General features: G+C 48.7%; 1 protein-coding gene and 1 long non-coding RNA gene across 3 annotated transcripts in view; one reads left to right on the top strand and one right to left on the bottom strand.

Moving 5' to 3' along the window:
• Window positions 1-7,221, top strand: part of ZNF346 (zinc finger protein 346) — a 32,722-nt gene extending 25,501 nt beyond the window's left edge. For both annotated transcript variants that reach the window (XM_045826750.1, XM_045826749.1), the window contains 2 exons: window positions 3,327-3,420; window positions 5,681-7,221. In XM_045826750.1, the coding sequence (XP_045682706.1) occupies window positions 3,327-3,420; window positions 5,681-5,768 (182 nt within the window). In that variant the 3' untranslated portion in view covers window positions 5,769-7,221. The remainder of the gene's footprint in view (window positions 1-3,326; window positions 3,421-5,680) is intronic.
• A 5,812-nt stretch (window positions 7,222-13,033) lies between these two features.
• Window positions 13,034-21,807, bottom strand: LOC123806132. Its single transcript, XR_006783425.1, has 3 exons — window positions 21,671-21,807; window positions 15,853-15,948; window positions 13,034-13,107 (listed from the first exon to the last, which is right to left on the bottom strand). It is a non-coding gene; the product is annotated as an uncharacterized LOC123806132 (long non-coding RNA).
• Window positions 21,808-22,102: the final 295 nt, after the last annotated feature.

Raw genomic sequence — 22,102 nt, 5'->3', positions numbered from 1 at the left:
AGTTCCTATAGGACTATCAGCTGATTTCTGAAAGGAAACCTTGCAGGCAAGAAGGGGCTGGAAAGAAGTATTCAAAGTCATGAAAGGCAAGGACCTACATCCAAGATGACTCTATCCAGCAAAGCTATCATTTAGAATGGAAGGGCAGATCAAATGCTTCCCAGATAAGGTCAGATTAAAGGAATTCATCATCACCCAGCCCTTATTATATGAAATGTTAAAGGGACTTATTTAAGAAAAAGGAAATCAAAAATATGAACAGTAAAATGACAACAAACTCACAGCTATTAACAACCGAACCTAAAAAAAAAAAGCAAACAAGTAGAAGAGGAACAGAATCACAGAAATGGAGATCACATGGAGAGTTATCAGCAGGGGAGTGAGAGGGGAAGAGAGGGGGAAAAGGTAAAGGGAATAAAAAGCATAATGGCAGGTCGAAAATAGACAGGGGGAGGTTAAGAATAGTATAGGAAATGTGGAAGCCAAAGAACTTATATGTACGACCCATAGACATGAACTAAAGGGGGGAAATGTGGGTGGGAGAGGGTGTGCAGGGTGGAGGGGAATAAAGGGGGGAAAATGGGACAACTGTAATAGCATAATCAATATTAAAAAACATGTCAAATGAAAAGGAGAGGAAAATTAATGAGTGTGAGTACTGGACAGACCTCGTTTTTTTTAGAGCTCTGATGAATTATGTGGTTCCCCAAGTGATGATTTTGAATCCAGTTTGCAGATCAGCAGCTAGTGTGCTGAGTGAGACCATGCACCTCATGAAGTTTGCGGGAGAGTTCAGAGAGGTGTGTGGTGCCAAGGGGAGAACAGGGCTTCACCACCAGGGGTGGATCCCAGCTCTAACCCAGTTCACCCACCTCTTTCACCTTTTGGGGTCTATTTCCTGCTTTGAAAAATGGAGATGGCCACCTGGTTTGTAGGGTTGTCGTGAAAATCCAATGACACAGCCCTGGCTGGTGTGGCTCAGTGGATTTACCACCAGCCTGCAAACCAAAGGGTCACTGGTTCGATTCCCAGTCAGGGTCCATGCTTGGGTTGCAGACCAGGTCCCCAGTGGGGGCCCTATGAGAGACAACCACACATTGATGTTTCTCTCCCTCTCTTTCTCCCTTCCCCTCTCTCTAAAAATAAATAAATAAATTCTTTTTTTTTATGGTAATTGAAAAAAAAACTAAATATAATCCTTAAAAAAACCAGTGACACAAATATCCAAAACCCTGACTTGGTGCCTTATGCATAATATATAATAATAGTGGACTTTTGTAATCTGGGCATCAGTGATTCTTAACCATTGGTGGTTGTCACCCCACCCCAGCCTCAGGTCCCACTCTTGACCTTGGGGGCAGAGTGGTTCTACTAGTCCATTATGCAGCTTCCCATGTTAGTGTCAAACTGTGAATTCTGGCCTTAAATGCCTAAAAAGGACCTGAGTTCTGATTGCAGGGAGTTTCCCCTTACGTGAGGATACAAGGGAAACAAATGGACCTGGGGACACTGGGGACACCGGCTCACTTATGGAGGAGGGGAGGTGGTCTGTGTTCCCAGGGGCATCGGTTGCCATGGAAGGATGCTCGGAAGATGCTGTCTCCCTCTTCACCAGTGACTCAAGAACCTGTGAGAGTGGAGTGATAACAGTGATAAAAGCTCACACGTGTTGAACACTCACTGTGTGCCGAATTTTTCACTTGAATCGATGACCTAATGAGGTTGACACCAATGTCGACCTCTTAGGTAAGAACCCGAGTTTCTGAGAAGCCCCACTTTTACAAATGAGGAAACCCCATCTCAGAGAGTTAAGTAACTGACCTACAGTCCTACTAAGAAACAGAGCAGGGAGGTGAACCTAGGTGATCTCACTACAGAGCTGGGAGACGTTAGGGTGGTGGATGATTCAAAAGGGAGCAGAGCTGAGGAGCTCCTGTGATCATGGTGAAGTGCACTGCCCATGAGGTCCATCTAGAAAAACTCCAGCCTTTGTTAAAATAATGAGAACAGTTTGCAGAACATTGATGTAACCTGGCAGCCAAGGAGAGTGGACTAGAATGCGCATGTGTGAGCAATGATGACTTCACTGTACTAGTCAGTGGGGGTGGTAGATGCCCTTGAGTAAGCATGTGTGCTGGTGTGGCCGTCAGATTCAAAATGACTGAGCAAGTAGAGCAACGAATCTTCATCAGCATTTGCACTATGCTTGAACATTTCTCTGGGAAAACTATTGGGATGATTCACAGGGCCACAGCTGTGGACAACTGATGATGGGCAGCTTCATCACAACAACATGCCCACTCATGCATCACATCTCATGTGGAGTTTTTAGGTGAAATATCAAATCACCCAGGTGACTCAGCCCCACTACAGCCCAGACTTGGTGCCCTGCAACTTCTGCCTTTTCCCAAAACTAAAATCATCTTTGAAAGGGAAGAAATTTCAGACTGTAGATGAGATTCAGGAAAATATGGCGGGGCAGCTGATGGCGATTGAAAGAACAGTGTGAGGTCCCGAGGTGCCTACTTTGAAAGGGACTAAGGCATCATTGTCCTCAGTGTTTCTTGTGTCTTGTATTTTCTTCAATAAATGTCTATTTTTCACATCACATGGCTGGATACCTTCTGGACAGACCTGGTATATGGGGCACTTGGTAAATGATAGCACTGCTTTTTATTATGTGTTATGGTTAGGAGTTGTAATATAATTGGCTCATAATTGAGAAAAGCTGAGGATAAGAAAGGGGAAGGGATTCAGCCAAGGTCATATGAAAGCAGAACCTGGAGTCCAGCCCCATATCTCTGCTTCTCACCATATCTCTCTGCTAAACCATGTGCAGAAAGGCCACTTTGTCATTGGAGCAGCCCTGGTAATGAGACAAGGTGCCTGAGAGCCCCATAGTAGAAAAGCAGATTGGTTTTCCGAGCAGACATTCTCATCAGTTACTGTTACCACAGGCTGGAGGAGAGTGGCACCTGCCTGGAGATCCCCAGGCGAGGGCATCCTGAGTGAGGTCACTTGGCACTGTTCAGGTGGGAAAGACAGATACACCAAATGCCTCTTTGTTCTGTCCGTCTTTTAGCCACTCAACAGACAGCTACTCGGGACAGGTCCAATACTGGGCCTGGGGGCACAGAGGGGAGGGAAGAGATTCCCACCTTAGGGAGCACATAGGCACAGCACGTGCCCCGGAGCATGGGGGCCTCTGGGGTTCTCACCTGCTCCTCAGTCCTCAGAAGGACATGTGCATGCACTCTCCGAAGCTGCACTGCCCAGGTCCCTTCTTACTGGGAAACTAAGCATCTTGTCTTTCACGTGTGTTTCAGCCGGGAAGGGCTACCCGTGCAAGACGTGTAAGATCGTGCTGAACTCCATAGAACAGTACCAAGCTCACGTCAGCGGCTTCAAACACAAGAACCAGTGAGTAATCATTCTTTGAAGTTCAAGGGCCTGCAGCAGGAGCTCTGAGCTTCTGAATCAGAACAAAGCCAGGTACTCCTTGGCCTAAAAGGGAATCTTGGCAGCCATTTCTCAGTCAGCAGAAGATTAGTCAGTTAACGGAAAGAAGTTTCACTCCCATCAGCTTCTCCCTGGCCTGTGGACCTCCTGGGCTGGAAGTGTTGGCAGGGAAGCACAGGCAGTTCCCTCGGAGGTCTCCCAGAGCTCTGTTTCCTGTAGCAGGCTGCTGAGGGGAGTCTTTTCTCCCTCAACTACATGGTGAGAGCTCCCTCTACAGGTCGTTACCGAACATGACCGGGTCTTTCCTTCCTTGGTCAAATACTGAACACCAGAGTGGTGGCAGGAACCGCTCCAGCCCCTGCTCTCAAGACCTTACACTCTGCTGGGAGGAGACAGAACATGAGTGAACTCCAGTAAGTACAAATCGTGAAGAGTCCTTGGAAGGGAAGAGGTGAACAGAATCATCTATCCGTGACTCATGAAAATGAGTCACATTCTTCGAGCGCCTGCTCTGTTGCAGCTGTATACAAACATTTTCACTTTCAGGTAGTTCAAGCACCCTGGGGAGAAGAGGTCATTATTCTGGTTTTACAGACATAGGCAGACGCCATTAAGAGTGACCCTGTGAGGCAGAGCCGTAATTCTATCGAGGCTTCTCTGGCTCAGGGTATGCTCCTCCGGGACCCCTTGTGGACAAGGAGCTTGGGTTCCACGTGGGACGGAGCAGCCAGAGGTGACCAGGGGGTTATGTCCCTTCCTCTCAGGAAGGGACTGTGTGGTGTGGACAGTGTGCCGCAGCACAACCTTCCTAGGTAGGAATCATCCCCATTTTACAGATGAGGAAACTGAGTTTCGGGCAGGCGAGTCTGTGAAATGAGGGCTTTGACTGGCAGTTGGTTCTGTGTTGCTACGGAGCCAACCGAAGTAAAGGCGGTGGAAACAGTGTGCCGTCAGAAATATTCCTGGTCCTCCACCTGCCTGAAGCCTCCTCTCCCCCTCGGCAGGCCTTCCTCTTCATTTGTAGGCGTGTCTTTAACTAGGAAGGCTCTTGCGATGTCTCTTAGACATGGACTTGACCCCAGCCCCGGCACCCCGGCCTGGAACTGCCCCTCTCTCGGCACCCCTGCAGCTCATGGAGCCTTGATGGGTGGCAATTTCTCAGACAGTCTGGAGCTGGCCAGAGCCCCGTTCTGGGGCACCCACACTTGAAAACGCTTTTGTTGCACACTGTCTCACTCCTCCGCTTCCCAGCTCAGCCACCCCGGGCATGTCAGGAAGCCACCCTGAGCCTCCAGCCCCTGCTCTGTGAAACTGGGGCTATAAGTTGTCCAATACCTACTTCGATCCCATTGAATTCACAACAGTAGCTCTGAGTTAGGGCCCCCTTTTACAGCCCAAGGACACCTCATGTCAGGTGAGCCAGCAAACTTGCGTGGGGTCACACAGTGCTTGGGAGCTGGACCCAGGACTCATGCTGCTGTGGCCCCACAGGCCCCCCCCCCCACTTTGCTGTGCCACTCCCAAAGGGGGCTCGTTACCCTCGAGTCTCAGATGCTGTGAGGGTTAGATCATCTATTTCAAGTGCTAGTGCCCATAATGGGAGCTGTTGAAGATGAGCTTTTATCCACTCAGTACATCACCTGCTGCCCTAGGCTTTGCTATGGGCGTCAGGGCCTCCACAGGAATCCAGACCAACATGGTCCTTGACCCTCCAGTCTGCCCTCTGGTGGTGGAAGCAAATCCTAAACCAGTCCGTAAACAAATGAGACAGCTGGTGGGGCTAGGGGCTGGGAGAGTGGGATGGAGAACAGCAGGAGAGCCCCGGTAGATCCCAGGTGAGGGGAGAGCCGTGCCAGTGGGGCCCTGTGGGCCTGGAGGTGGAATGGATGGTGCGGGGTGGTGGGAAGACACGGCTGCAGTCCCGAATCCGCCACACTTAAAAGCTTGCTGTGAGCAGGTCACTTACTCTTTCTGAACTGGAGTTCCCTCGTATGCAAAATGGGGGTGCTGCTCCTCACCCCCTTTGCAGGATTGCCATGAGGACAAACTAGGATGATGAAGCAAAGCACCCAGTGCCATGTCTAGCATGCAGTGTCCCTCAATAAAGGGGAGCGGGCCTGCTTGTCACTCCAGGGCCCCGGGAAGAGTTAGAGTAAGCTACCTGAGTGCCATCACAACCGCCACAGACTGACCCATACCTTTGTTCCTTCTCAAACTGCAGGTCACCAAAAACAGCAGTGTCACCCCTGGGCCAGATTCCAGTACAAAGACAGCCCACACAGAAAGACTCAACTACCTTGGAAGACTAGTGTTTCTGTCCAGCACCCCAAGTCGAAGCAGCCAGGAGCCAACCTCCCCGTGACCGTGACCATGACCATAGTCAGCCCTTGGCTTCCTCTTCCTCCTTTCTTACCCAGGCCTGCGACAAGAGTGGGCCACAGGCTGCCTCGAGGTGGCCCAGGCACACCCACCCCTGCCTCTGCCCGTTGGAATGGGCCTGTAGGTCGGGACAAGGGAAGCAGGGCCCGAGAGGATGTGGGCACTCATGGGGAGGTAGTTAGAGGATGGCCTCTCCCCTCCTCCGGCCTTCTGGGCCACGTGTCGTGAGGCTCCAGGCCTGTGTCTCCTCGGCAGGTCACTTTTGGACCAGTCCTTGCAGCTAAACCACTAAGCTCTCCGGGCTTTAGGCACCTCCGGTGAAACCTGACCCTTCTGCCCAGACCTTGGTCTAGGCAGGAAAGGGCAGATGAACATGGCTGCCACATGGGAGCTTGGAGCTAATGTGACACTCCCCCTGCCCCCAAAAGTGCAGGCTTACCAAGCCTGGGACCAGATGCTGGCTGCTGGCCGTTGTACAGGTTGCTGCCCACAGTGAAGTTCCTGCAGCAGTGCCACAACCCTGGCAGGGCACTGCTGTCCCTCCTGCCCCTCCCCCACAGTTCCTGAATGGTGCTAAGGACCTGCAGCAGTGGGGACAGGCTGGAGCTGGAGAAGGCCTCAGTACCCGGGGGGAGGATGGAGAGCTCCAGGACCCTTTCCCTCCACTGTCCGAGGCCCCTGACCCAGGGTCAGTTGGCAAAGCCCCCACCTGCGTGTTTGTGTGATGGTTCTGTGCCCTCAAAGGCAGACTGCCCTGGGCCCGCAGCCCTTCAGCTTCCCCAGCCCTCTCCTCGTGTGTGTGCAGCAGGCCTCCTGCCCAGGTGGTGCTAGCCTCCCCCACCATGAGATTCCTGGGTACCAGGGCGTGGGATGGGGCCCCCGGGAAAGAAAGGAGGGTTGGGGCAAGTGTCAGCAGTGAGGAGTCAGTTCCCCAGTCCCCAAACCTAGGTTTCTCCGATGCTGCCATGTTTTATGGCCTGGGATTCACTGGGAGTAGATTTTTCCTTGTATTTCTCCAGCAGGAGTCCTAGGAAGTGACACCATCTGAGGCCCCCTTCGTTGGGTCAAAGAAGCCCCTAGCTGCTGTCATGGCCTCCCCCCACGCCCTGCCCCTCGACTGTGAAACGCCTTCAGTGTCGTGTGTGGGTGTATGCTTCTGCTCTGTCACATGGTCACTGGAGCATCTAAATAAAGAATTCCTCGGCCCCAGCGGGCAGCTCAGTTGGTTAGATCCTGGTTCCCATGCACCCGGGTTGGGACTTCAGTCCCCAGTCAGGCACATAGCAGAATCCACCAATGATGTGTGAATAAGTGGGACAGCAAATTGATCTTTCTCCCTTCCTCTCTAAAATCAAGGAAAAATAAAAAGAATTTCTCCCACGAGCCAGACTGCAACTTAACGGAACTGGGATTTGGGCCACGCTGCCCTTGGGTCTAATGTGTGTGTCTCGACCCCTCACTCTCATTCCCTTCAGACCCCCAGGGCTCTAAACACTTCTCTCAGGGACAGAGAGAGACAACCCAGTGGTTTGGCAGCCCTGTGGAAGTCTCCCCGGGTGCCCCAAACTCCGTACAGCCTCCCCCACCTCCCCTGGCTTCTGTGGTGGGGGACCTTCTGGCGGTCTTTAGAGGCCTTAAACCAGTACCGTAATCTGCTTTGCTTGAGAGGATTATTCTGGCTGCTCTGTGCAGAAGGGATGCAGGGGACAGGAAAAGAGACGGAGGACAAAATGAGCCCACGCCCAGCATGGCTGTCTCCAGGCTAAGCCTTCAGGACAGAGACTGAGCCTGTTCGCCTCCACTGCCCCGTGCGCAGAGGGGCATGCCCTGGGTGCTTGTTGATTGAATGAGTGAGGGTGCATAAGCAGAGGCGGCCTTGTCCCACCCAGCTCTTCCACAGCAATGGGACTTCCCCTAGGCCTGGTAATCTTGGGAGGACCTTTTCCATGACCCAGAAATGAGCTGAAGAAGGGGAATGTTGGCTTTGGGAGTCCTTTGTCCGGCCTTTGTTTCCGACAGCCAGATCTGAGTGCAGTGTACCATGGCTCCATGCTTCACTCTGCACACCGTTCATGAGCACCAGTATGCCACCAGCTGGGAAGGACCCTCCATGGCCCCCACAGGCCCTCAGCTCCCCCTGCCTCAGCAGTTTCCCCAGCCCTTCTCCCCCAGCCAGGTGTCAGAATCGGGCCCATCCATCCGCTGGCAAGGATGTGAGGGCAGGGGTGGGTGGGCTGCCCTACCATGCCACAGCCTTGGCCTGCAGGACCACCTTGTCTGGGCCCAGGAGTCCCTGCCAGCTGTCTGTGTGCCTAGCCGTGTTGGCATGGGGATGCAGGGGTGAACACTTCCTTGTCCTGGGGGAACTCACGCACCATACTTTGACCTCCATCACCATAAATTAGTTTTGCTTGCTCTTAAATGTTATAAAAATAGAGCCATACATCCTTTTTTATTCAATATTATGTCTGTGAGTTCATCTATGTTATTGTGTGTGTCAGAAGTTCATTTTTTCATATGAACGTACCACAATTCAGCCATGTCACAGCCGACAGACAGTGGGCTCTTCCTGGTTTGGAACTGCAGAAAACACAGCCATTGCGAACGATCTTGCCTGTGTTGTTGGGTGTGCAGTGCATGCATGTGTCTGGGGTGGGGTCACTATGTCATAGAGCAGGCACATCTTGCCTGCCCAGACACTGCCAAGTGGTTTTCCAGAGTGGATGCCTTGGGTGCGTTCTGCAGTGTGGGTGCGTTCTGCTTGTCCCACAGCCTTGTCAGCACTTGCTGGTAGCCTTTCTGATGTTGGCCAATCTGGTGACACCCAGGAATTTGAACCCAAGGGTCTTGACTTCACATTAGGGCCCCTCTTACTCGGTTTAGCCCTGAGCTCAGCTTCGAAATTCTCTAGCCTGCCATGGCCTCTGATGTCAGTGCCCAGGACCCACAGTATGACCCAGCAGGTGAACATCAGAGGGAGCCGCAGTGCGTGGCTCTGAGGCCAAGAAAGTTGGCACAGAAGGAGAGGAGTCAGCTGTGGAGACGCGGTGCAGAGCCATAGTGAAGAACTAGGGCTCTGCAGCTGGGCAGCAAGGGTTCATGTCCCAGCTCTGCCACTGTGGGGTCCTGTCATCTGGTTAGCTGACCTGCACCACAGAGTGAAACAATGCCTACCTTACAGGGTTGTTGTGGAAATGAAAAGAACAGCTATAGCCCTGACCGGTGTGGCCCCATCAGTCGGATGTCCCACAAAACAAAAGGTCGCTGGTTCGATTCCCAGTCAGTGCATGTGCCTAGGTTGCAGGTGTGGTTCCCATTCGGGGCGTGTGTGAGAGGCAACCCATTGATGAGTCTCTCTCACATGGATGTTCCTCTCCCTCTCTCCCTTCCCCTCTCTCTAAGAATGAATAAATAAAATCTTTAAAAATAAATAAAATTGTTAAAAATAAATAAAATTTCTAAAAAAGAACTGCTGCCTGTGAAGCCATCACAGCGCTGACACATGGCGGAGGCCATGTGAACCGTGACTGCTGCCACCCCTCCTGCTGGCCTGGAGTAAGTTCTGGGTCCCGCAGGAAGGAGGATAGGTCTGCAGACAGTGGGCACCTGGTATGGCCCCCTGTATTGACTCCATGATTGTGAAGGGGTTAAGAAACAAACGAGCAAAAACACACTCAGACGGATAGCAGCATGGCATCACCAGAGGGAAAGCGGGCAGGGGGAGGTGGAAGAGGGTAAAGGGAGATAAATGGTGATGGAAGGAGACTTGACTAGGGGTGATGAACACACACTATAATATATAGATGATGTATCATAGAATTGTAGCCCTGAAACATAACTTATATAATGTTGTTAACCAGTGTCACCCCAATAAATTCCATTTTTTAAAAAGACCATGATGGGACTTCCGGCAGGATGGAGGAATAGGTGGACGCACCGTACCTCCTCACACAACCAAGATTAGAACAACAATAATTTACAGATAGAATATCACTCAGAATTGATAGAGGATTTATCTGACTGGAAGTCGGACAGCCAAGAAGTTGAAGTAGACCCGTACATCCAGACTGGTAGGAGACGACGAGCCGGGCAGACACAGGGCTGGCACGGGTTGGCGGCGCTCGGAGGTCAGCAAAAATTTGGCGCGAAATCCGTGCGACAGCCATCCGGGGTGCAAGAACGCAGCGGTGATCCCTGAGTGCGCAAGCTGCGGCTGGGGGACCCAGTGAGGCAGCGATTGTGGACCAGGGCAGAGCTCGCAGCCCAGGATCTCAGAGAAGGATCTGAGCCCAGGAGAACCGAACTACTGCCATTGTTCCCTCCGTCCCCGCTCCCGCTCCCGCCCCTGCCCCCACCCCCACATATAACATCACAATCTAGCAACCGGGGTGCCCAGCCCCAGTGAACACCTAAGGCTCCGCCCCCCACCATAACAGGAGCGACCAGACCGAAAAAGAAAAAAAAAAAAAAAAAAGGAGAGACAGGGAAAGACATAAGACATGTTGCCAACAGAACAGATCAGTCCCCCAGGACTCATCCTTTTGAGCGACCAAGAAATAGCCAATCTATCAGATGCACAGTTCAAAACACTAATGATCAGAAAGCTCACGGAATTGGTTGATTTTGGGCACAATTTAGATGAAAGGATGCAGGTTACCATAAAAGAGATGCAGGAAGATACGCAGAGGAGAGCCAATAGTGAAAGGAAGGAATCTGAGTCTCAAAACAATACAATGGACCAGAAGGAAGATAGAATCAACCAAGCAGGAAAGCATGATGAAATAAGAATTCAAAAAATCGAGGAAAAGCTTAAGAGCATCCAGGACACCTTTAAACGTTCCAACATCCGAATTATAGGGGGTACCAGAATGGGAAGGAGAAAAGCAACAGATTGAGCACGTATTTGAACAAATAATAAAGGAGAACTTCCCCAATCTGGCAAAGGGAACAGTCTTCCAAGAAATCCAAGAAGCTCAGAGAGCCCCAAAGAAGTTGGACCCAAGAAGAAACACACCAAGGCACATCATAATTACATTAGCCAAGGTAAAAACGAAGGAGAGAATCCTAGAAGCAGCAAGAGATAAGGGGACAGTCACCTACAAAGGAGTTCCCATCAGACTGTCAGCTGATTTCTCAGAAGAGACCTTACAGGCAAGAAGGGGCTGGAAAGAAATACTCCAAGTCATGAAAGACAAGGACCTACATCCCAGATTGCTCTATCCAGCAAAGCTCTCATTTAGAATGGAAGGGCAGATCAAGTGCTTTTCAGATAAGGCCAAGTTAAAGGAGTTCATCATCACCAAGCCCTTATTTTATGAAATGCTAAAGGGACTTATCTAAGAAAAGAAGATAAAGAAAAAACATGTATAGTAAAAGGACAGCAAACTCACAATTATTAACAACCACACCTAAAGCAAAACCAAAAGAAACTAAGTAAACAACTAGAACAGGAACAGAACCACAGAAATGGAGGGCACATGGAGGGCTAGCAGCAGGGGGGGGGGTGGGAGGAGGAGAGGGGGGAAAGGTATAGAGAATAAGTAGCATAGAATGTCGGTTGAAAATAGATAGGGGGAGGGCAAGAATAGTACGGGAAATGTAGAAGCTAAAGAACTCATAAGTATGACACATGGACATGAACTAAAGGGGGGGAATGTGGGTGGGGGAGGGGTATAGAGTGGAGGGGAGAGAAGGGGGGAAATGGGACAACTGTAATAGCATAATCAATAAAATATATTTTAAAAAAAAGACCATGATGTATACAGTGCTGGAAACAATTCAGTCTGGAATGGGGCAGAACGGGGCAGCAGTGGCTCTTCCCTGGGCTCCGACAAGAACCCACACTCTGGTGTCTGTCTGCCTGTCTGTCTGCCTGTCTGTCTCTCATGCCCATACGGGCCTTTCCTCCCCCTTTCTTCCCTCAAGGCACATGCCTTGGTTTTCTCTCTCCTGAGCTCCAAGGGCCCTTCTTTTGCTTCTGTAACTTCTTTCCTGAGCCCACGCAGCCTGGCTGGCTCACTTCTCCCATGGCTCATTTCTTTTACCTCTGCAGCTTTTTAAATAAACTTTTGCTTGTTTAACAAAAATAAAACTGCCCTGAGCAGTGTTGCTCAGTTGGTTGGGTGTCCTGCAAAATGAAAGGTCACCAGTTCTATTCCTGGTCAGGGCACAAGCCTGGCTTGTGCGTTCAGTCCCCAGCCTGAACGTGTACAGAAGGCAACCAATTGATGTTTTTCTCACATCGATATTTCTCCCTCTCTCTCCCTCTCTCTCTCTCTCTCTCTCTCTCTCTCTCTCTCTCTCTCTCCCCCTTTCCCTCTCTAAAAATAAATAGGTAAAATATTTTAAAATAAAAAAATTTAAACCACCTTCCACTGCTAAGGCACCTCAGCTCACCCCAGGCACCCTGGTTCTGCAGCCAATGACACCCCAGGAGAAGACATGCATGATGAAACTATGCATGTAATGCTTTCGTCCAGAGCAGGATGCAAAGCTGTGTTGAGATGTCATCTCGGGTGGTGCAGACACAGAGCTGTGCACACACCCAGATAGCAGCCACGGAGTGTGTGGGGGACACTGGCCTGGTACTCAGGGTCCCCAGGCATGGGTCTGAGCCCTGCTACCAGCTTCATGGGACTTCAAGTCCCATGAAGGCCATGACGCTTCTGTGAAGTACAAGTTGGAAGAAATCACAGCTCCCAGCTGAAGTCCTGAGGAGGCAGCGGTGAGGGGCAGTTAGGGCTTCTTCCCAGAGCAGGCGAAGAAGGAAGCCCTGCCTTCACAGGAGCCGCTGAGGGGTGAGTCACCCTCGCCCCTACCCAGACGTTCCTCCCCACGGTCACTAGCGTCAAATTCAACTTCCCCCTCTGACCATCTGTCCACCTAACAACCTCACTGACGCTGCCCTGTGCCAAGGCCACATGACAGAGAGGACAGACATGCCCCTGCTCTGGCACTCCCTGTTCCCTGCCCACAAACGCTGTTTCCTGCGTCAGGGAACTTCACTCTGCCAGCGTCCAGTCCGTAATGGTCTGGGCTGCGGTGCAGTGACCCCAATGGCCACTAGGTGGAGAGCGCTCCTTTTTGTTGTTTTTTGTTTTGTTTTGGTTTGGTTTGGTTTGGTTTTGGGGTTTTTTTTTTTGGCTGGGCTAAGTAGACCAGCCCTAGGACCTTACCACTGGGTTTAGTGCAGACGAGTACAGGATGGCATCTTCTGAGCCCCAAAGGCCAACTGGCTCTCCCCTCATAACATTTCTTTCTGGATGACACCTGCGAAAACTTTAATTTAGTCACCTGTCTGGGAGCATACCTGATACCTGGCCTATTCATCAGCCTTTGTTTAACTCTTCCTCTGAGCTCCATTCTTTGACCCTGGGGCTTTGAGAGACTGATCCCTCTCCTTGGCCCAGGGGAACCTGTGACCCAGGGCTGGGCCACCAGATCATATACATCTGGAGCTGTCAGGAGCTATCTTTGCCAACACATAAGGACAATTTGCCTGAGAATTTAGTGCACAGAGAGGAAAACGGAGATGAAAAATGAGAAGAGACTAATTTCTGATAAGCACCTGGATCCAACCTTGCCTGAAAGTAATATCCTCAGGACTTTTTAGTTATGGATCAGTAAGTTCCTTTTTTCCTTAAGTCAGTTTAACTTGGGTTTCTATCACTTATAACCAAGAGCTCTACTTAACACGCTCCAGCTCCCCTTATCAAACTGGAGACATCTACTCATCTGGAGAAGATCACTGACCCCAAGGCTGGGCCGACTGCCTTTCCATGTGCTCCCAGATGTTCTGTACCTGCTCTGGCATTGCCCCTAATGTACTGTGTTAACATCTGTTTTAGTCCCTGTCTCCTCTTTTAGACTAGAAATTCTTTGAGAGCAGGAAATGGGTCTTATTCATCATATTTGTCCCTAGTGTCCAGCATAGGACTGTGATAGTTTTAATAACTGTGTGGTAGTTGAGTAAATTAATGGATAATGAATAAAAGTGGGTATGGGCTGGTAGGGATTTTACAGAAAGACTTTTTTTAAAAAAAGATTTTTGTCTATTTTTAGAGAGAAGGAAAGGGAGGGAGAAAGAGAGGGAGAGAAACATCAGTGTGTGGTTGCCTCTTGTACACCCCCTACTGGGGGTCCAGCCGGCAACCCAGGCATGTGTCCTCAATGGAAATCAAACTGGTGACCCTTTGGTTTGCAGGCTGGCACTCAGTCCACTGAGCCACACCAGCCAGGGCCACAGAAAGACTTTTTAAAGGAGCTGAGCCTCTAGTGGTCATCAAGGTCAAAGGAACTGGGTTGCTGGGGTGGGAAGGTTTAATGAAGGGACCTAGAAGAGAGATACTTGGTCATATCAAAAATGGCCTCTCATGAATCTTTGCTTCCCTGTGTCTCTGCCCTTTTGCAATGTGACCATGTCAATCCAGCCATTGAAATGGGGAGTCCATTCCCCCACCCCTTGAATTTGGGCCACCCTCAAGACTAACTGCCCTGGCCAGGTAGCTCAGTTGATTAGAGCATCATCCTGATACACCAAGGTTGCAGGTTTGATCCTCAGCCAGGGCACATACAAGAAGCAACCAATGAATTCATCAATAAGTAGAATAACAAATTTATGTTACTCTCTCTCTCCCCTCCCCCCTTTCCTCACTCTCCCTAAAAGCCAATTAAAAAAAAAAAAAGTTTGCCCTGACTGGCATGGCTCAGTTGGTTGAGCATTGTCCCACAAAGCAAAAAGTCACCAGTTCAATTTCTGGTCAGAGTACGTGTGTGGGTTGTAGGCCCAGTCCCCAGTCGGGGATTTGTTTTGATCAGAGAATGCAGTAGTGTGACATTGTGCAACTCTCAAGGCTAGGACTTGGGCCTTGCAGTTTACACTCCTGACTCTGTGAAAGGAAATCCAGGCTGGACATGTGGAGAGCAGCCAGCAGCCAGCGTCCTGCTTGTGGAGCAGGCCATTGTAGACCCTCCAGCACAGCAGAGTCACCGGCGCAAGTGACCTGAGGACATACCAGCAGAAGAACTGGCCAGGCGAGTTCCGCTAATCTACAGAATCATGAGGAATAAGAAAGTGTTTGTCTACATAAGTTTCTTTAAGCCAAAACCGATGACAATTGCCAGAGGAGCAAGAACTCAAATGCTCCTGAGAATGACTGTTATGCGCTTGAGACTCAGGACAGGATATAAGGAAGATTACATGACAGTGGAAGAAAGCACAATGGGGACAGGTTTACAGGATATTCAATAAGATTCTGTGTTTTTGCCCCAGCTGGTGTGGCTCAGTGGATTGAGTGCCTGACTGTGAAGCAAAGGGTCACTGGTTCGATTCTCAGTCAGAGCACATGACTGGGTTGCAGGCCAGGTCCCAGGTGGGGGGTGCTCAAGAAGCAACCACACATTGATGTTCACATTGGTGGTTTTCTCCCTTTCTTTCTCCCTCCCTCCCCCTCTAAAAATAAATAAAAAGTCTTTTAAGGAAGGAGAGAGAAAGATTTTAGTTTTAGTTGTAGTTGATAGGCTTAACTGATCAATGCATGTGGAAAGCTATTGTTCCAGGAACTGACTCTAGATGGTGGATGAGCAATTCAACCTTTGTGTCCCAGGAGGTCTGCAAGCAATCGAGATGGTATCTGAGCCATTCTATTCCAGGGAGGAAACATCCATGATGCAGATAAAGAATTGTTGATCAGCTGCTATAATTAGAACTTAGCACATTGTATTATTTGCAAAGAAAAGCCTTGGACATTTTGTGGATATTGATATGCTAGACATGACTGCAATTACAATTAAGCCATGTTTTTAAGAGATGTTAATGTGTTGTTATTAGCACCAAACTTAAACTGTTTTGAGTAATAGGCAATCAATAAGGCCTAACAGCTACACATAGCAAGTCAATAGCGAAAACCACCAAGTACCAATTTAATTCTATCAGGAGTTGTGAGAGAGAAATGAATGCATCTAAGCTTTTCCAAATGATCTAGCTGCCAGGGGCATTTCCATTGTCAAACTCACCATCATAGGTGTAGATGTTGATGTTGCAAGGTTCTGGGTAAAAGCAGGAGCAAATCAGTGAGAGCATGGACAGCTCCTTCATTTTTTCCTTGTAGGCTGAAATAAAGGACTTACAGTTAGAATCTTTCATTTTCTTTATTTCAGTGTCTCTGGTTACATTTTGCATACTTGTTTGTTTTGTTCATTAGGTTCAACTTGTAGGTGAGATCATATGAGAGAGAGTGGGGAGAGGGATAATGGGGGGAAATAGGGGTAGGGCTATCAAGGAACATGTATAAAGGACACATGGACAAAGCCAAAGGGATAGGTTTGAGGGTGGGAGGTGGGGATGGGTGGGGTGGAGGACGTGGTGGGGTGAAAAGGGAGACAACTGTACTTGAACAACAAAAAGAAAAAAATCTAAAAAAAAAAAAAGAATTGTTGATCAGAAGAAAAAGAAATACAGTCATACCTTGGTACTTGTGGCTTCAGAACTCACCAACCCCTGTATACCTTGCATTTTGAGGAGAAAAAAATGTTTCAGCACTCAGCACTTGCTCGGGACTCATTGCACTTGCGAGAACTTGTATGAGTCAGGATGCTGCCTCTCAAGAGAAAATGCTTGATCATTTGGTACTCGTAGGTTTCTTGGCACTCATCACAAGTTCCTGAATGAATTGATGATGAGTATCAAGGTGCCACTGTACTAGGAAAACCGCTGCTGGACTGCCTTCTAAAAGGTTGGCTTAACATGAGATGTTATAACAGCTTTTAGGAGACTTCCGGCCAAGATGGAGTTGTAGGTAGACACACTGTGCCTCCTCACACAACCAAAAGAAGGACAACAACAAATTTAAAAACAAAAAAAACAACCAGAACTGACAGAAAACCGAACTGTATGGAAGTCTGACAACCAAGGAGTTAAAGAAGAAACATTCATCCAGACCGGTAGGAGGGGCAACGAGGACTCACATCAAGGCTGCAGCTGGTGGACCCCAAGAGGCAGAAGATTGTGGACCAGACAGACGGTCCCACATTCTCACACAGATAAACTGGGAGGAACAACTGGGGATCCAGAGAGACCCACAACCCAGGGTCCCAGTTTGGGGAAATAAAGCCTCAAACCACCAATTGAAAACACCTGTGGGGGATGAGGAGGCAGTGGGAGAAACTCCCAGCCTAACAGGAGAGTCCGTTGAAGAGACTCACAGGGTCCTAGAATGTACACAAGCCCACCCACCTGGGAATCAGCACCAGAAGGGCCTAATTTGCTTGTGGAAAGCAGGGGAAGTGACTGAAATCCAGCAGAGAGCTGAGCAAGCAACATTGTTCCCTCTCGGATCCCTGCCCCACATACAGTGTCACAACACAGCCATGTGGGTTGCCCCGCCCTGGTGAACACCTAAGGCTCCGCCCCTCGCTACATAACATGTGCACCGAAACAACAACAACAAAAAATGGCCCAAATGAAAGAACAGTTCAAAGCTCCAGAAAAAAATACAACTAAACGACAAAGAGATAGCCAACCATCAGATGCACAGTTCAAAACACTAGTAATCAGGATGCGCACAGAAGTGGTTGAATATGGTCACAAATTAGAGGAAAAAATGAAGGCTATGCTAAGTAAAATAAAGGAAAATGTACAGGGAACCAACAGTGATGAGAAGGAAACCAGGATGCAAATCAACGGTATGGACCAGAAGGAATAAAGAAACATTAAACAGAACAGAATGAAGAAACAAGAATTCAAAAAAATGAGGAGAGGCTTAGGAACCTCCAGGACATCTTTAAATGTTCCAACATCCAAATTATAGAGGTACCAGAAGGAGAAGAGGAAGAGCAACAAGTGGAAAAGTTATTTAAACAATTCAATACTAAAGGAGAACTTTCCCAATCTGGCAAAGGAAATAGACTTCCAGGAAGTCCGGGAAGCTTAGAGAGTCCCAAAGAAGTTGGACCCAAGGAGGAACACACCAAGGCACATCATAATTACATTAGTCAAGATTAAAGAGAAGGCGACACTCTTAAAAGCAGCAAGAGAGAGATGCCTGGCTGGTGTGGCTCAGTGGATTGAGCACCAGGCTGTGAAGCAAAGGGTTGCTAGTTAGATCCCCAGTCAGGGCACATGCCTAGGTTGGAGGCCAATTCCCTGATGGGGGGCACACAAGAGGCAACCACACACTGATGTTTCTCTCCCTCTCTTTCTCCTTTCCTTCCCTTCCCTTCCCCCTTCTCTGAAAATAAATAAAAAAATATTTTTTAAAAAGCAGCAAGAAAAGGAGATAGTAACCTACAAAGGAGTTCCCATAAGACTATCAGCTGATTTCTCAAAAGAAATCTTGCACACCAGAAGGGGCTGGAAAGAAATATTCCAAGTCATGAAAGGCAAGGACCTACATCCAAGATTGCTCTATCCATCAAAGCTTTCATTTAGAATGGAAGGGCAGATCAAGTGTTGCCCAGATAAGGTCCAGTTAAAGGAGTTCATCATCACTAAGCCCTTATTACATGAAATGTTAAAGTGACTAATCTAAGAAAAAGAAGATAAAAAATATGAACAGTAAAAAGACAACAAACTCACAGTTATAACAATTGAACATAAAACAAAAACAAACTAAGCAAACAACTAGAATAGGAACAGAACCACAGAAATGGAGATCACAGGGAGGATTATCAATAGGGAGTGGGGTGGGGAGAGAGGAGGAAAGGTATAAAGAATAAGTAGCATGGATGGTAGGTAGAAAACAGACAGGGGGAGGTTAAGAGTAGTATAGAAAATGTAGAAGCCCAAGAACGTATATATATATGACACATGGACATGAACTAAAGAGGGGGGAATGTGGGTGGGAGGGGGTGTGCAGGGTGGAGGGGAATAAAGGGGGGGGCAAGTGGGACAACTGTAATAGCATAATCAATAAAATATATTTTTTTAAAAAAGGAAAAAAACAGCTTTTAGCATACATAGCCCACCATCTTCTCAGATCGCCAGCCATCTGAATAAAGCACTTATAAATATTCAATCCCTGTCTCTACTTGTTGGTTCTTGTAGCAACAGGCAGCACCAACTCTTGCTTTTCCAGGGTCGCCTATACACTTGACTCTTCCTCCACTCTGCTCTCATTGATGGAGGTGTCTAAGGAGATGACACTAATGCTGACAGCGAGAGAGTGAGTCTTGACCCAGCTCTTCCTGAAGCCAAATCCATCCCTGGACTTTAAAATTGTACAAGCCAATAAATCTACTATTTTGCTTACATTTATTTGAGTTGGGATATCTGTTACCTGAAACCCAGTGAAAATATTCCTGGAAGGTCAAGAAGTGCAACAGGGCCCAGCAGAGGAGTATCAGAGTAACCCAGAGGTCTCTAGAGAGTGTGGGGAAGGAATTTACTGTTCCCCAGCCCCTCCTCTATTCCAAGGCTGTGGAATGAGACAAAGTCTTCGTCCCGAGGACCTCATGAGTACAAATGATTCACTGCAATTGAGGTAAAGTGCTGCAAAGGGCAAATGCCACTGCAGCCAGGGTGTGTAATGGGAGGGATGAGCCTGGGTGGGGGTGGAGCAGGGAAGGTCTCCCTGAGGAAGCCACAGGCAAACTGAGATTTATAGGCTGAATAGGAATTTAGCCAGCGAGGGGGACCAGGGAAGGGGTAGGTGTGAGACGGGAATGGTCCAGGCAGAGGGAACAGCATGTGCCAAGGTCCTGAGGCAAGAAGGTGCTCCTCCTTTTGAAGGAGGGAGAATATGAGACTATGCCACTAGGTAAAGAGAGGGACAGGCAGGAGCCAAGTCCCTCAGGAGGTATGGAGATTTTCAGCAGCGCCCTGACGGATGCAGCTCGGTAGGTTGGGCATCGTCCCACAAACCGAAAGGTCCTGTGTTTGAGTCCCACTCAGGGCACATGCCTGGGTTGCAGGTTCGTCCAGGTCAGGGAGCATACAAGGACAACCGATCGATGCTTCTCTCTCACATCGAGGTTTCTCTCCCTTTCTTTCTCCCTCCCTTCCCCTCTCTCTAAAAAGAAGCGGAAAAAAAAACAAACACAGAAACCAACTCCAGCTAGTCCAAGTTTGTGAAACTACCAAGAGCACTACAGAACTGGGTCTGTGCCACCTAAGTAGCGTTGCAGAGCAGGCGCAGAAACCTCAGAGTTGCCTCCGTCACACTGAACACTGCTGCTTGTGCCCAGGGCCTCCCAATCCCCTCCTGGCATCCCTGGTTCCCCAGAGTGGGTGCCATGAGCTGGTGGAAACAGAGCCTTGGCTGGAAGACAGTTAGCATTTTGAGCTTTAATCAAGAGAGGTGAACTCTGCACATAACATGAGGGTATTTCCCAAACTTCGCAAAGAGTCCACCGGGGGGAAGATCTGATCTTGGGGTGGTTCTGAAGTAAATCCACAGATTTCTTCTTTTTTAAAAATTTTTATTTATTTATCTTAGAGGGGAAGAGGGGGAGAGAAACATCAAAATGCAGCTGCCTCTCACGCGCCCCCTACGGGGGACTTAACTTGGCCAGCAACCCAGGCATGTACCCTGACTGGGAATCGAACTGGCAACCCTTTGGTTCACTGGCCAGTGCTCAATCCACTGAGCTACACCAGCCAGGGCAAGTCGACAAATTTCTTTATATTGTTCTCTTCAGGAGGTCAAGTTTAATCTCCTCCCTCTACTCCCCTCCCCTCTCCCATGTGGGCTTATAATTAGTGTGGATAACAAAGGGGTTCTATAGCCCTGGCTGGTATGGTTCAGTGGACTGAGTGAACCGAAAGGTTGCTCGTTCAATTCCCAGTCAGGGCACATACCTGGAGGGCAGGTCAGGTCCCCAATAGGGGGTATGAGAAAGGCAACAGATGGATGTTTTTCTCACTCACTGATGTTTTTCTCCTCTTCTTTCCTTCCCCTCTCCCCAAAAATAAATTAAATTTTTTTAACAAGGTAGAAGCGTTGAAGTGTGGCTTTTGAGAGTAAGTCCTGAAAGACAGGGCAGTGTCAGTCTTTCTTGGATCAGCGGCTGGGAGGGAAACCAGGTGACATGTCATGAGAACACACAGCAGCCCTGGGGAGAAGCTCCCATGGAAAGAAATGGGGGTCTCCTGACAAATATTTATTTTAAGTTTTGGGGTAATTTTTTAAATGTTTTAAAAATATTTTATTTCTCTATTTTAAGAGAGAGAAGAGGGAGGGAAAAAAGAGAGAGAGAGAAACAACTATGTGAGTGAGAAATATTGATTGGTTGCCTCTTGCAGGCCCCCAACCAGGGATCTGGCCTGCAACCCAGGCATATGCCCTGACCCGGAATCAAACCCCCGAACCTTCAGTTTGCAGGCCAGCACTCAATCCAGTGAGCCACTCCAGCCAGGGCTTTGGGGTAATTTTTTTCTGTAATAATAGATATCTAATACAGGTCTTTCTCCAAAAAGCAATGGAAAGGGGGGCCTGGCTGGGTAGCTCAGTTGGTTAGAGCATTATCCCCATACACCAAAGTTGCAGGCTCGATCCCCCGTCAGGGCACATACAAGAATCAACCAATGAATGCATGAATAAGTGGAACAACTAATTGATGTCCCCCCACCTCCAAAAACCAATAAATAAAAAAGAAACTAAAATAAAAGCAATGGGAACACATGACAGGTTTTAAACAAATAGGAGCAATGCCATGATGAATTTGCTGATACGTAAACAAATGAGTACTATGGCCTAGGAGCTGACAGAGGATAGTGGAGACACAAAGAAGGGAGGAGGGGTTTCTACTGGGAAGTAATTTATTAGGAGTCTTTTATTTATAAAGAGTAAAAAAGAGAAGTAAAATTAGGTTAAGAGAAAAAACCTATTTGGCTCACATAAATGAAATGTTCAAAGAGGTAATGGCTTCAGGCATGGCTGGATCCAGGCACACTCCATCTCTTGGCCCTCTTATTTCCTGTGTGGGCTTCCTTCACAGGCAATCTCTCTCAAGCAGTTCCAGGCTTCCATCTTCATATCTCAGTAACCTCTGAGAGTGTTAGTTTCCTGTTAGTTCCAGTGAACAGCCCAGACTGGCTCTCACTGGCCCTGCTTGGCTCACATACTCATCGTTGACCCAATCACAGTAGCCTGGGGGTGGTGAAATATTCTCATTAGCCAGGTTCAGGGGCACCTGCTCACCACAGGAGCAAGGGAGAAGCATTGGTTCTGTGGTCAGCAGTTAGACAGACATGAGCGGAGCACAGTAGGCCAGGTGCAGAAGGTCACCAGAGCAGAAAGCCCCAGGCGCCTAGCAACAGGAAAAACTG

Source organism: Phyllostomus hastatus, unplaced genomic scaffold (assembly GCF_019186645.2).
Source record: "Phyllostomus hastatus isolate PE091 unplaced genomic scaffold, TTU_PhHast_1.1 phas_contig_150, whole genome shotgun sequence".
Lineage (NCBI taxonomy): Eukaryota > Metazoa > Chordata > Mammalia > Chiroptera > Phyllostomidae > Phyllostomus > Phyllostomus hastatus.
Note: the sequence above shows the minus strand (reverse complement) of the source record. Positions and strands in the feature narration are given on the sequence as shown.